The following is a 16422-nucleotide window of genomic DNA, read 5'->3' on the forward strand; positions in this document are numbered from 1 at the left end:
TTCTTTTATTATTGTTTTGCATTAGGAGACAGAGATATTACATCAAAATATCTAGGAATTGTTTGTGAGTGTTCATTACCAATGAAGCTCTGCAATATGACTTATTAATTTGATCTTCTAAGTTATTTTCTGATACTACATGTGTAGAGGTGGCTGAGATTTATTCCTTTTGTGTTCCATATGCCTGCACTATTTCAAAAAGAAACATATTGACATTTATTTCTATATTTAGAGACAAGCTATTAGTAACAAGATATTGTACCTTAAAGGATGGTTACTTGACACATGCAGGGTTTGGTCTTGTTTCTTGTATATACCTCCAACTTAAATAATATTTATTCTATGTAGTCACATAGTGATCCTTAATGTGGTATGCATCAGACACCCCTAATTAAGGAACATATCAATCCTTTATACTGGATTAAGATCCTATGCCTTAGATAATACTTATTTATTTATTTATTTAATCTCTAACTTAAATACTATTTATTCTGTGCAGCTATATAATGATCCAATTGGAACCTACTGGTTCGTTTAATAAGCAAATTTATATAGCCACCCAAGACATACATAGCTATTCTGGGTAATGCACAGGATAGAAAACCCACTGTTTAACCTTACCCCATCCTGCAGCAGTAACAACAGAATCAGAGAAGCTACTTAATTGGCTCCAAATGGGGGTCCCCAAACCCACCGACAAAACCATGTCTACAAGGTCTTGCAAAAAAGCAACAAGGTGCGGGGCAGTGATGGGTTTCAATAATTTTTGGAACCTCTTCGGTAGGTGTGGCCTGCTTTGTGGCAGTGGTTTGCAGGCCATGTGACTGGGTGGGAGTGCCTTGCCAGTGATGTGACCGGGTGGTAGTGGCTTGCCAGTGATGTGACTGGGTGGGAGTGGGTTGGTATTCATGTGACTGGATGGGAGTGACCAAGACAATGTCACTGAATTCTTTGCCCCAATGGATGATCTACAAAAAGTTATAAAGAAGGTATTTTATTATTTTGTGTACTTACTACTTAAATAAGATTAAAATAAGTACGAAAACAATAAAAGAGCTACTTATAGAAGGAAGATGACTGTCTTTGTCAGTCTTCAATATCACTGACTCCAATGAATGGCCTGCACAAAGAAGAGATACAGAAATGAACTCTTTCATTGCATGCACTGCATTAGGATGAAACCAGTAGACAAATTAATAGAAAAGGAAGATTACTGTCCTTTTGTGTGTTGAAGTCACCCATTCACCATCTTGCTCCAATGAATGGCCTACACAAAGAGATACAGAAAAGTATGGTTCATTTAATAAGCAAATTTATATAGAAGCAGGAATTGGCAAAGGGAATAAATATTCAGATTGAGAAAAAAAATGAAATATTTAGGAATTGATATAGCAGCAAGGTGGACATCAATCAAAGAGAATAACTATGTTAATAATTATAACATTTGGAGAGGTGGAAACATTTGAGATTCTCTTTCATGGGAAGAATAGCAGTGACCAAAATGAATATTCTACCAAAATTATCATTTTTGTTCCAAAATGTTCCCATAAAATTAGATAAAGAGTATTTTGGAAAATTCAATAAAATGACATCAGAATACATTTGGCAAGGAAAGAAACAATGGATTAAATTTAAACTTCTGCAAGATGTAAAAGAAAGAGAATTTAGTGTACTAGAGTGGGAATTATATCACCAAGCAACAATGCTTACCTGACTAAAAGAATGGATAGAATTAAAAAATAATAGACTGCTAACCCTAGAGAGCCACAACTTACATTTAGGATGGCACACATTCTTATAGAAATAGGTAGCATATCAATATTTTCAGAGACATTTTATAAGATAGGTGTTATTAGAAATAGGGAATAAATTCAAGAGGAAAATTTACAGCAAGGTTCCAATTTGGCTATTAACATTAGTGCACCCAAATCTTATTAACCAGGGAAAATAGGTCACCTATTTAGAAATAATAGGCAAAAAAATGGAGATTAAGATCGAGGCAGGAGCTAAAAGAGCAAGGGATAGAATTGGAATGGTAGTCTTATCTTCAAATCCAATCACATTACTCAAAAGATATGAAAGAGTGGGGAGTTAATGGCAATAGATAAGATCCTTTTGGGGACAAATGATAAATTGATAAAGAAGATTTACAATTTTTTATTGGAATATAAGATGGAAGAAGAGCAGGTTAAGGAGACAATAGTAGCATGGGTGATAAACATTGGCTACAATATACATCTGGAAAAAATGGCAAGAACTATGGAAAAGGAATAGGAGAATAACATTGGCAACAAAGTATAAAAAAAATTATATAAAATGTTTTATAGATGGCATCTCTCACCAGAGAGAATAGCCAAAGTGTTTAGAAATTTAGCACCAAATTGTTGGAAATGTGATTATGAATCAGGCATGTACTACCATATGTGGTGGTTGTGCTAGAAAACAAAAGAATAGTGGTGGAAAATTCAAAGGAAGCTGATAGAGATAACCGAAGAGGAAATAGAATTCAAACCAGAACTATTTCTTTTGGGAATCATAAATGATAAATATAGCAAGGGGTTAATCTACTCATTAATGCATTTTATTACAGCAGCAAGTATGGTCTTTGCCCAAAACTGGAAAAGAGGAAGTAATTAGGAAAATTCTGATTTGTGCTGAAATGGATAAATTGACATGGGAATTGAAGAAGAAAGACGAATCAGAATATTATAAGATCTGGGATAAATTGCATTGATGGTTGGAACAAAAGAGGAAGAACCCAAAATAAGTAATGACTAGGATTTATAGAATGGAGATTAGAATTATGTATGAAATCATAACAGTGAAAATGTGTAAGACAAGGACAAAGCAACATGGATGGAAATACAATATTCTTATATTTGTAAATACTGAATAGACCAATAAATAAGCATGGTGGTTATAATATTTAACTTTATCTCCTCGTATATGTGGCAAAGACATTGCCAGGATGGTTACACTGTGTCCAATGTTTTAAGGTATGTTTAATTAAAAAAACTATTTAAAAATGAAATATATGATAGGACTTATACTAGAAAGTTCAGAAGTACTATTTGGGTTCCATTTCCACTATATGTTTTCCAGCTTAATCATAGAACAGGACTCAGTAGTAAATGAAACAAATCAAAATAACCAGAACAATTTATTTCTTGCCTCCTAGAACTCTTTATTATCTTTGAATATAAAAAAGAATATAGTTTTATTTCAATTTTCTACGATCATAGCCACCACTTTAAAAAATACGTTCAAATTTTGATCTTTCAAGTGTACTCTGTGATAAATACATTAATTTCTATAGCAGCCACATTAGCAAGATACTGCAGATAGAAAATGAGTTAATAATATATATACAACTTTGAATAATCTGTGGTCATGTAAACACAGAATTAGGTTAAGCAGTTTCTTAGCACTTAGAAATATTTATTTTCCTAAATGACACAGAATATTAAAAAAAATATCCAGAAAGGTGGTCTTCAGAACTTTTTGTTACATTTATTTGCCCATGGTCCATCCAGATTTTCTCTCCTTTTCAGAAATATAAAAACCTGATTCAGGCTCAAAATATTCTTGGAGCTGACAGCAATAGTTGTTTTATTGTTTTATGCTTTATTTCCATATGTGTAGTGTAATGTATGTGAAGCTAGTTTTTTAAACATCTTTTCTACCTCCTCTTCCGGTCCAATAGACTGTATAAATTCTAACAATAACCACCAAGAGGTGCTTAAAAAAATAGCATGAAGAACAGACTTTTAAAGTGAAAAATCAAAGTCTTTCACAGATTGATAGATGGAAAAATGTCAATATTTTTTATTATTTATTTCTAATGTGACAAAATTAAACCCAAATCCTGTAACCAAAAACATTTAAAGAAAATGCAAATTCTGATTTTATTTTTTAAGCATTTTCCACACAGCCATTTGGATGTTCTTGTTCCTGAAGCTATAAATGAGAGGATTGAGGAGTGGGGGAAAAACTGTGTAGAGAACAGCAGAGAGTAAGTCCAAAGTATGGGAGGAAAGACTTTGGGGCCTCATATAAGCAAGCACAGTAGATATCAAAAATAAAGAAAGGACAGTCAGGTGGGGAGTACATGTAGAGAAAGCTTTATATCTGCCTTGAACTGAAGGAATTTTCAGAACAGCAGAGAAGATGTAGCCATAGGACATAAAAATGAACCCACTACAAAATAAGTCTACAGTAATCCCTACAACCAAAAGCAGAATTTGGCTAACTCTTGTATCAGAACAAGAAATCATTAATAGGTGAGGAACATCACAGAAAAATTGCTCAATTCTACTGAATTTGCAGAAATTTAACTTGAATGTAAGAATGGTGTGTAGCAAAGCATGGATCAAAGTGCTTATCCAGGAAGCAGCCACCATTTGTAAACAGGCACCCCAGTTCATCATTAGCATATATTGCAAAGGGTGGCAGATGGCCACATAACGGTCATAAGCCATGACAGTCAGCACGGCGAGTTCAAAACCTGCAAAGGTGAAAACTGAAAAGACCTGAGCAGCACATCCAGCATAGGAGATCTGCTTGTTATTTGTCAAAGAAGCAGCCATGGCTTTAGGAATTATAGTTGAGATGAAGCAAACATCACAGAATGACAAATTGACCAAAAAGAAATACATGGGAGCATGAAGATGGTGATTCAAAATCACAGCAACACTAAGAAGTAAATTCCCAATTAAAGCTAGTAAGTAAATCACAAGGAACACCACAAAATACATAATTTGCATATCATGATCATCAGTAAATCCCATCAGAAGGAATTCTGTCACAAGGGATTGGTTGGCCATTTATTTCTCTGATTCCTTCTGGAGAGAAAGAGGGTATCCTAGGAAATTTATCTGTCTAGGAAATAAATATAGGTATGGAATTACTCATTGCAATAGTAACATATGAAAACTAATATGTTATAATAATCATGTTTAAAATAAAATATATTACCTGTTTGCAATATGTAAAATGGAGTTCTCACATTTAGAAATGCAAAATAAAAATATTATTTTCCTTCTTTGTTATACGTGCCAATTTATAACAAACCGATTTTGTGATTTTGCTATAGCAATAGCAATAGCAGTAGACTTATATACCGCTTCATAGGGCTTTCAGCCCTCTCTAAGCGGTTTACAGAGAGTCAGCATATTGCCCCCAACAATCTGGGTCCTCATTTTACCCACCTCGGAAGGATGGAAGGCTGAGTCAACCCTGAGCCGGTGAGATTTGAACCGCTGAACTGCTGATCTAGCAGTAGCCTGCAGTGCTGCATTTAACCACTGCGCCACCTTGGCTATCTAAAAGACATTTTTAAAAATGACAAGGTAAACATGGCTATAGAAATCTGGCATATACTGTAGATTTGATTCTTTATAGATAACTTGTAAGAAGACTTAGACACCAAACTTTGTGGTGCAATCATTGATGAAGGGATCCAATTATGTTTACATGTTCCATGAAGCTGCACTGTTTAGCAAATACAGTTAAAGATTCGCATTATCATCCAGAAAGCTCTTCATGGGAAGCACTTGACATTAACTTTTATAAGATTAAATTTTTTTTACTACTAAATGTACTAACGTAGCTTTATGTCTAATATTTTGTTATTTATCATTTACCTTTGGGATTCACAAGTTATCAGAAAAAGAAACCAATTAAGATTATTATATGTGCAATAAAACAATATGATATCCAACATACAGTATGGATAATTCCAAGAATAGAATGTAAGCAGGATATGTTATCTTCGAGAATCAATGTAGGTTCTGTCTTATACCTGGTACTCTTCAATATTTTCCTCAATAATTTAGAAGAGGGGATAGATGGGGAATTCACCAAATTTGCAGATGATACCAGGCTGGCAGGAATAGCCAACACTTAGCCTTAAGATACAGAAGGAACTTGACTAAGGTGACCAGACATCCCGATTTCAGCGGGAGAGTCATGATTTCTAACAATTTGTCCCGTTTCCCGGGGCGTTTTTAAAAAGTCCCAATTTTCTGGCTTCATGGTGAAAGCCCAGTGGATTTGCTTAAGAAATCCTAACAAAAGGCACCCTGTCTAATCCCTCTCTCTGTCTCAGTACTTTCATTGAAGATATTAAAACATTAAAGCAAGAAAATGCGCCCCTTTTACCTCATTTTATAAGAAAAAATGACCTAGTACCATAGAGCTCCAGGAAATACTTGGCTAGAAAGGTAGCGAATGTTACTTCCTGGATTTTCCAGAGGGGAGGGGCACAGAGGTTGGTGGTCTGCTCGTGTGGAAAAAAGGGTGGCAAAGTTTCTTTGAAAAATATTTCCCTGACTAATTTCACCATTTGAATTTGCTCAGTTCTTTGTATTAACATCTACATCATTCTGGGTTGACTTGAAGTTCAAGCCTGCTGGTAAGTGAGCTGGGTTCTTTTCTTTTCTTTTTTAATGTATTTTAAAATAATATTTTATTTATTGTGCATAGGATTTTTTAAAATTCTGTGTGGATTCTTTTTTTAAATTGTCTTAGACTATTAAAAAAAAGATTCTATCCAAAATAAATTGAAGTGAAACCATTTTTAAAAATTCTATGCACAATACTTTGAAATATATTGTGCATAGAAAGAATAGTTTGAAATGTTTTACTTCAATTTATTCTGTGTGGATTCTTTTTTTAAATTGTCTTAGGCTATTTAAAAAATGATTCTATCCAAAATACAAAATACCAGCTGCAGTTATTCAATTAAGAATTGTGGCAAGAAAGGTGGTATAACGGGCTTAGTGACCAAAGTTACAATGGCATTGAAAAAAGTGATTGATGACCCTTTTCACACTTAGCGACCATTTTCACACTTAGCGACCGTTGCAGCATCCTCATGGTCACACAATCAAAATTTTGATGTTTGGCAACAGATTCATATTTATGATGGTTTCAGTGTCCAGGGGTCATATAATCACCTTTTGACAAAGTCAAATGGGGAAACCAGATTCACTAATGTTACTAACTTATCAGCTGCAGTTATTCACTTAAGAACTGTGGCAAGAAAGGTGGTATAATGGGCTTAGTGACCAAAGTTACAATGGCATTGAAAAAAGTGACTGATTACATTTTTCACACTTAGCGACCATTTTCACAATTAGCGACCGTTGCAGCATCCTCATTGTCACATGATCAAAAATTTGATGTTTGGCAACAGTTACAATTTATATTTGTAAATTTTAGTTATGTTGAAATAAAAAAATATTACAATACTATCTTTGCGTTATATGAAAATTTTTCTGGCTCCGTATAAAATTTTTAATCAAGCCCCCCCTCCCCCCCAGTCAAAGGTGTCCCTCTTTACCAATCTGAAAATCTGGTCACCTTAGACTTGACGGACTTGAACATTGGGCTTGTAAACAAGTGAAGTTATACATTTAGGCAAGAAAAACAAAATACATAGGTATAATACAGGTGATACCTGGTTCAACAGTAGTAGCTGAGAGGTATCTTGGAGTCCTAGTTGACAATCATTTAAATATGAGTCGGCAATGTGCTGCAAATGCCAAAAAAGCCAACACAATTCTATGCTGCATTAACAGAGAGATACAATCAAGATCACGTGAAATGTTAATACCACTTTATAATGTCCACACTTAGAACTTTGCATCCAGTTTTGGTCACAATAATGTAAAAAATATGTTGAGACTCTAGAAAGAGTGCAGAGAAGAGCAACAAAGATGATTAGGGGACTGGAGGTTATAACATATAAAGAAGAGTTGCTGGAATTGGGTATGTCTAGTTTAATGAAAAGAAAGTAGTGTTCCAATATCTAAGGGTTGCCACAAAGAACAGGGAGTCAACCTATTCTCCAAAGCATCTGAGGACAGGACAAGAAGCAATGGGTGGAAACAAATCAAGGAGAGAACCAACAAAAAACTAAGGAAAAATTGATTAGAGAAATTAATCAGTGAAACAACTTGCCACCAAAATTTGTGAATGTTCCAACAGTTCAAGATATTTAAGAAGATATTGGACACCTATTTGTTTGAAATGGTATAGGATTTCCTGCCTAAACAAGATGTTGGCTAAGAAAACCTCAGAGGTCCCTTCCAACTCTCATTTTGTTATGTTCTGTTAAGGACATAACAGAATACATATATAAAATATATTATCCATTCTCAAAATGCAAAAGGCACTTCACACATTTAAGACATGTATACAAACTGTTTTTCTTTCTATATTACATTGGGCAACTTATATTGCAGTGGATTCCATTGACAAAAATTCATTTTGGAGAATGATGTCATAGTGTTGAAAAATTGGAAAAAAAGGTCCTAACTTCGTAGGGAATCAAATACAAATCCGAGTCATAAATAGCAATACATTTTTCTAATCATTTCTGTTTTCCTAAAATAATTATTTGACTACCATAATAAATATATGCAACCATACTTAAAGATAGGAGAGATGAGATGGAAATGAAAATGGAAATTGGGGTAGGGACAGGCAGAGATAGAGGCAGAGACAGAGAGAAACTGTACAATGTTAAACATTCTGTCCGACAATAACATATTTTGATTTAAACTGGATATAAAATTATCGACCAATGCTTATATGTAAATGGGAGTGTAATTGTAAATTAACCATAATGACTTTATGTCTATTTAAGATCTGTGTTAAATTAAATAAATATTAAACAATATAATCAAATCATTATTTATGATTATAAAATTAGATTCCCTTTATGATAAGTTTTAAATAAATACATAATACCGCTGAATGTTTAAAAGCATTCTTCTCTCTAATTGTGAAATCATTAAGCATCGACATACCTGACATTTCTTCTGATAATCTGATTTATGAAACCTGCTTACATGATATACTATTGGTGTAAAATTCAATTATTTTCCCTATATGAATATTTCAAAACAAATACATACATGTCAAGTGATATATTTCCAAGCTTACTTTTGCCATATTTCAGCCTTAAGACTAATAATAAGATCTTGAAAAAAACAAACAGCATTATACACTTACCTAAAAATCAGTGATACAGAGCAAAGATTTATTTCTATCATCCTATGCATTACGTTATTCCTGTAAGCAGTATTTCTCAATTATTTCAAAACTGAAATCTTGAGTACATAGTCATGATTGTCTTTACTTACCACTGTTTTTGTGCTCTTCATTTATATCTGGAAGACGACCTGTTATATGTTGCCTATTCTCATGTGCTACAAAGAATGAAAAAAATAAAACAGTAATTATGTCACCCTTTGTTTTCTATTCTGTTTCAAAAAATTCCTTGGAGACTAAGTCTAATTTTCATGTTGATTTAAAACAAACAAGAAAAGGTGCAGTTATCTTATACCCATTTCTTTTATTATTGTTTTGCATTAGGAGACAGAGATATTACATCAAAATATCTAGGAATTGTTTGTGAGTGTTCATTACCAATGAAGCTCTGCAATATGACTTATTAATTTGATCTTTTAAGTTATTTTCTGATACTACATGTGTAGAGGTGGCTTATTCCTTGTGTGTTCCATATACCTGCAGTATTTCAAAAAAGAAACATAGTGAGATTTATTTCTGTATTTAGAGACAAGCTATTAGTAACAAGATATTGTACCTTAAAAGATGGTTACTTGACACATGCAGGGTTTGGTCTTGTTTCTTGTATATACCTCCAACTTAAATAATATTTATTCCATGTAGTCACATAGTGATCCTTAATGTGGTATGCATCAGACACCCCTAATTAAGGAACATATCAATCCTTTATATTGGATTAAGATCCTGTGCCTTAGATAATACTTATTTATTTATTTATTAAATCTCTAATTTTAATACTATTTATTCTGTGTAGCTATATAATGATTCAATTGGCACCCACTCGTTCATTTAATAAGCAAATTTATATAGCCACCCAAGACATACATAGCTATTCTGGGCAATGCACAGCATAGAAAACCCACTGTTTAACCTTACCCCAGCCTGTGGCAGTAATAACTGAATCAGAGAAATCACTTAATTGGCTCCAAATGGGGGTGTCCAAACCCACTGCCAAAACTATGTCTTCAAGGCTTTGCAAAAAAGCAACAAGGTGGGGGGTCAATCTTAAATCTAGGGGAATGGTGTTCAAAGGGTGAGAATCACCAAAGAGAAGCCTCTTTTCCTAGGTTCCACCAGAACTAATTTTTTTGCTAGTTTGAACCTAAAAAATGCCTTGCCTTCCTGCTTTGGTGGACCAGTAGATGTATTTGGGAAGAAACAGTCTGTCAAATGTCCTGATCTCAATCCAAGTAGGTTTTTAATATAATAATCAGCACCTGAATTGTAACCATAAGGAAATCAGTAACCAGTACTGCTCCTGCAAAATATATGCAAAAATGGACTTACACAAAATCATGTGGGCTGCTTCTAGATACTGTTCAAGGGTAGCCACATGTAGAGCACATGAATCCAAATGAGAGATGATCAGGGTGAGTGTGAATGTGAAAGGCTTATGGGCACATAATATTTGTGTAAAAGCCCTTCTGACCATGACTGCCACTTGCTCCTCAATCGAGTCCAAGACAACCCCCAGATTACACCCCAGGTATGTCTAGGTAGCACATTACTATTCACAATAAAAAATAGCAGTTAGCAGTTAGACTTATATACCGCTTCATAGGGCTTTCAGCCCTCTCTAAGCGGTTTACAGAGTCAGCATATCGCCCCCACAGTCTGGGTCCTCATTTTACCTACCTCAGAAGGATGGAAGGCTGAGTCAACCCTAAGCCGGTGAGATTTGAACCGCCGAACTGCAGATAACAGTCAGCTGAAATGGCTGCAGTACAGCACTTTAACCACTGCGCCACCTTGGCTCTAACAGTAATACTCCAAGTACCAAGGAGCCCTTGGCATAAATTGTGGCGAACTCAAAGGAATGAACAGTAAGTAAGATGACAATTTTTTTCTGCACAACAAAAAAGGCTACAAAACAGTTATATTTATACAGATTAGAAGAGTCATATTTTCAGAAAATAAGCTTCAAGGTAACAGAATTTCTTGATTAAAGGGCTTAGAAAATCATTTATGAAATGATAAATATGAAAATATTGTTTAATGTTGTATATTTATAATTTGTACAAAAATATATTTGGTTACATAATTTTATCTCTAATGGAGCATTTCTGGCAGTTACAAATTTGTAATAAAAATAAATAAATTATATTTTAATTCTATATAAAATAAAATTTAATGAAAGTATACCAAAAGCATTAGGCAAAAACTTTAATAGGGTGGATAGTACAATTCTAAACCACAAATAGTTCAGATAGGTGAAAAAAAAGGATAAAAACTGATCATTTCATAGAAATTGTTCCTGAACACCAATGCCTATGGAACCTGTCAATCACAGTTGTTCCAAAAGTGCTTTTTCAAGAGGGAACTGTACTTTCCTTGTTTTTCCTTGAAGACATTTCACTTCTTATCATAGAAGCCTTTTCATTTCTGAACTGAGGAAGGTGCTTGGATGACAAGTGAAGAAAAAACAAAGAAAGCCCATTTATCTACATGCAAGCAAGTTCGCACGTTCCTGAACACCATCACACATAGTATGTTCCTTATAAAAGCCTGGAATATTACTGAAAATATTATTGGGGACATGAGAGGAAGATACAGTGGGATATGATCATTCTAAGTAAGTTACAAGAAACACAAGCATTTCTCATACCTAGGGGTTATTACTTATTTATTCATTCATTTATTTGCTAAATTTATTTGTTGCCCACCAGATTCTGGGTTGCTTATAGCACTAAAATGAGGAAAAAAGTAAGCATAACAATAGTAAAGCAATGAAATGATAAAAATAAACAATGAAATTACAACACTATAAACAAACAGAAGTTTGGCAGGAGCAGAAAGTACAAGCGGGAGTTAATTAGTCCAGTAGTAATTTCTTATATGGCCTTCTCCCCCTTGGATCCTCAGGTCAACCAGCACAGCCAGATACTCAGGCCCTTGCAAAGGATAAAAGAGTGGTGACAGACCTCAGTCTGGGGTGGGGGAACAGAATGTTTCAGAAGGGCAGAATTATAGCAGAGAAAGCTCTTTTCCCGGATTCCACCAATTTCTTGATTGATTTGATCTACATCTGATCTCTTTTGTCAACAAATTATATTAGTAAAATATATGTATTCATAAAATCCTAACAAGAGGTTGCATCTAGCTCCTAAAGTGCTGCATTTTATCATTATTTTCTTCATTTGTTCCTCATATGGGGTTGTATATCATACAGACTAATTATTTGCTCAATCTCTTCATATTCCTGAAACTATTGAACTTGAGACTATGTCTATTGTGCTGATCACATTTGAATTTATTTTTTACTGACATATGTATATTTATTTTGTCTGCACCATAAATACACCAATACACTACATTTCAATACCCTTGCCTTTTTTTAGCAAGACAAAAATATACCTTCAATTTACTAGATGTTGAGGAATATAGAACACTGCATTTCTTGACTGAATATTGGTTTATACTTAGATTTATTCATTTCCAGTCCAAACCTCTACATATTTTCTCTCAAATGATAATAATGCTACAATGATCATGCTTGTTAGTTCAATTGCATATACTCATTTATTAGCATAGTTTGATCAATTTTAAATAATGAATTTTTGAGTCGATTAGTGATTGTTATACCACTACTTCAAGTAACCATTCTAGGACTCAACCATAATAGACAACCTTCATCCTGATTTTAGTAGATTTTTTTTTAGTTTCCTTTATTGTCATTGCACCTCGTACAATGAAATTAAATGCCCTCTTCAGTGTACATCATACATAAGAAAACTGTAAAAATAAAACAAAAACACACATCCTTTGCATTCTATCCAACTGAATTGAACCCCCTGATACTGCATTAATATTAACTATACAGTAGAATTACAGTTACTGCTCTGGAATAGAAGCAGTTTTTCAGCCTCCTTGTCCTTGTTTTTATTGTCCTATACCACCTGCCAGTTGGTAATAGTTCAAAAAAAGGGGTCCGGGATTAAATGGATTTTTAAGAAGGTTTTCATTATTGACTTTCTGTAGTGATGTCATCATGCTTGGAGCGGAGGAACAGGAGTTCTCGTAACCTCTAACTCTAACTTCTTCATTTGAGCTCATTTCTGAGAGCTGCGGATACTGAAGGGATCAGCAGATTAAGGGGGAAACTCTGAAGATGCTGGGGTGATAAGGCAAATCAGCAGATAGGAGAAACCCACTAAATGGATGGGGGTCCATCATGCCACTTGGTCAGGACTGGAGCAATAGTGACCACATAAGAAGAAAACAGAGAGAGAAAGCAGTTGAAATTGAAACATCTGTTATTATTATTGACAACCCAAAGAAAAGGAGGACAACATGAAATTGGCAGAGAGGGTGAGCTGGAAAGAAAGAAGCTCTGGATGGATACTTTTTTTGCAGTCCAGATTTTTGCCAAAAAGTAGTGAGAGCTGAGATGCTGAGTTGGAATTGATAGTGTGAATTGGCATTGTGAATGAATATATATATTGTATTTGTGCTGATAAATAAATTTCTGTCTGGATGGTCTCTTGTGACGGGCCGGTGGACGGAGAGGGGAGGCAGTGGGCCTTCTCCCATGTTTGGGTGTGCCAGGGGTTGTGACACTAAATATATACCTTCTTCCCTGGCTTCAGCTGATAAGGAGGAGACCTGTGGCATAATGGCTAAGACGTTTGCCTAAGATGCAATAGAGCACAGGTTCGAATCCCAGTAAGGGTATGGCTAGCTGATGAGAGCTAAATAGCTTGAAATAGATCTATACTAGTCTCCCTTTATTTATTTATCAACACAAATAAAACACAAATATAACAAAGGCAACAGTAAAAATATTGGGTTTCTGTCGTGATGGACTCTTGTGATGAGCCGATTGACAGATGATGGAAGCAGTTAGCTTCCTCCCATAATTGAGGCTTACCAGGGGTTGTGACACTAAATATATACCTTTTTCCCTGGCTTCAGCTGATAAGGAGGAGACCTGTGGCATAATGGCTAAGACGTTTGCCTAAGATGAAATACAGCATAGGTTTGAATCCCAGTAAGGGTATGGCTAGCTGATGAGAGCTAAATAGCTTGAAATAGATCTATACTAGTCTCCCTTTATTTATTTATCAGCACAAATAAAACACAAATATAACAAAGGAAACCTTAAAAATATTGGGTTTCTGTTGTGATGGACTCTTGTGATGAGCCGATTGACAGATGATGGAAACAGTTAGCTTCCTCCCATAATTGGGGCTTACCAGGGGTTGTGACACTAAATATATACCTTTTTCCCTGGCTTCAGCTGATAAGGAGGAGACCTGTGGCATAATGGCTAAGACGTTTGCCTAAGATGCAATACAGCACAGGTTCGAATCCCAGTAAGGGTATGGCTAGCTGATGAGAGCTAAATAGCTTGAAATAAATCTATACTAGTCTCCCTTTATTTATTTATCAGCACAAATAAAACACAAATATAACAAAGGCAACAGTAAAAATATTGGGTTTCTGTTGTGATGGACTCTTGTGACGAGCCGATTGACAGATGATGGAAGCAGTTAGCTTCCTCCCATAATTGGGGCTTACCAGGGTTTGTAAAAATCTAATAGATACCTTTTACCCTGGCTTCGCTGATAATGGATAAGAGCCTGTGGCCTAATGGCTAAGATGTCTGCCTAGTATGTAATATAGCCCAGGTTCAAATCCCAGTAAGGGTATGACTAGCTGATGAGTGCTAAATAGCTTGAAATAGATCTATACTAGTCTCCCTTTGTAAAAATCTAATATATATATGTATATGTATATGTATATGTATATGTATATGTATATGTATATATATATATATATATATATATATATATATATATATATATATATATATATATATATGTGTATGTATGTATGTATGTATGTATGTATGTATGTATGTATATATGTGTGTGTGTGTGTGTGTGTGTGTGTGTGTGTGTGTGTGTGTGTATCCAAGTGGTTTAGATTTACTAGAGGTAATAAGTCAATATAGCAGACAGATGACTAAAATAAGAGGGTTAAGAATGGTGAAATGCAAATGAAATATAATAGAAGGGGAAACAATATAAGATGAGCAATATTGATTGGCAATTGCTATTAGATAGAAAAGGAAGCTCCTGTTCGTATTGTAGTGTGTAAATGTGGTGTATGTCTAAGTTTTGTTTGTGTGTGTATTTTACATGTTTGTAAATAAAATTTAATTTACATTAAAAAAAGAATGTTTTGAACTTTCTTAAGGCAGAAGGAGCTATAAAATTCTTCCAAGGAGGGCAGAGGGCAACCAATGATCCTCTGTGCAATTAGCAAACCATACACAGGTACAGTAAGTTAAAATACTCTCTATAGTGCAGCAGTAGAAGGTCAAAAGCAATTTTTCTTTCATTTGCTGTTTCCTGACAAGTCTCAGGTGGTATAATCTCTGCTGGGCCCTTTTGACTAGTGCTGCTGGTCAGGTCCTCTTCTATGATAACACCCAAAAACTTAAAAATGGCCACTTGTTCCACTTGGTCTCCATTGATCAGCAAGGGCTGGATGTCTGATCTATTACTTCTGTGATCCACTATAAGCTTCCTGGTCTTATTGGTGTTAAGGAACAAGTTATTGTCACCATGCTACAAAAGCAGCTGGTCCACCTCATCTCAAGAAGTAGATTCATCCACCCAAAGATACGCCCCACGACTGTTGTCATCATCTGCAAATTTAATAAAAATAATATTGGTGTGGGTGGGAATGCAGTCATGTACATAAAGAATATAGAATAAGGGACTTAACACACAACCTTGTGGTGTACCAGTGTTGGGAATAAGGGAAGAGGAGGTATGATTATTTAATCTGACCCTCTTTAAGGGAACATTGTGAGGGACACAGTGGTTCAGTGGCTGAGCTTGTTGATCAGAAATGTCAGCAGTTCGGTGGTTTGAATCCCTAGCACCATGAAAGCTCTCGCTACTGGTCCCAGCTTCTGCCACCTAGCAGTCTGAAATCATGTAAAAATGCAAGTAGAAGAATAGGGACCGCCTTTGGTAGGAAGGTAACAATGTTCCGTGCACCTTTGGCATTTAGTTATGCCAGCCACATGACTATGGAGATGTCTTTAGGCAGCTCTGGCTCTTCAGCTTTGAAATGGAGATGAGCACCACCCTCTAGAGTCGGGAATGACCAGCACCAATGTTCAAGGGGAATCTTTATCTTTACTTTTTAAGAGAACATTGTTAATAGGATTGTTTATACTGCATCTTCAGAGAATCCTGGAAGAAGCAAATTATCTAGAGCCTTCCAGTCAAGTTTCAAGTCCAGATTTCTCAATTATGGATGACTTCTGGAACGCTGATAATGTGCTAATACTAATGTCAATTTTGAATATGA

At 35.0% G+C, this 16422-nt stretch overlaps 1 protein-coding gene across 1 annotated transcript; it reads right to left on the reverse strand.

Annotated features, from left to right (window-relative positions):
* Nucleotides 1-3905: 3905 nt before the first annotated feature.
* On the reverse strand, nucleotides 3906-4823 carry LOC116522879 (olfactory receptor 14A16-like). The gene has a single exon (XM_032237962.1). It carries the CDS (start codon nucleotides 4821-4823, stop codon nucleotides 3906-3908), a length of 918 nt encoding a protein of 305 aa, XP_032093853.1.
* Nucleotides 4824-16422: the final 11599 nt, after the last annotated feature.

The sequence above is a fragment of the Thamnophis elegans genome, chromosome Z, assembly GCF_009769535.1.
Source record: "Thamnophis elegans isolate rThaEle1 chromosome Z, rThaEle1.pri, whole genome shotgun sequence".
In the NCBI taxonomy this organism is placed as follows: domain Eukaryota; kingdom Metazoa; phylum Chordata; class Lepidosauria; order Squamata; family Colubridae; genus Thamnophis; species Thamnophis elegans.

What these genes read in the sequence shown, in the direction of transcription:
- LOC116522879 (XM_032237962.1), bottom strand. Translation starts at nt 4,823, where the DNA reads ATGGCCAACCAATCCCTTGTGACAGAATTCCTTCTGATGGGATTTACT.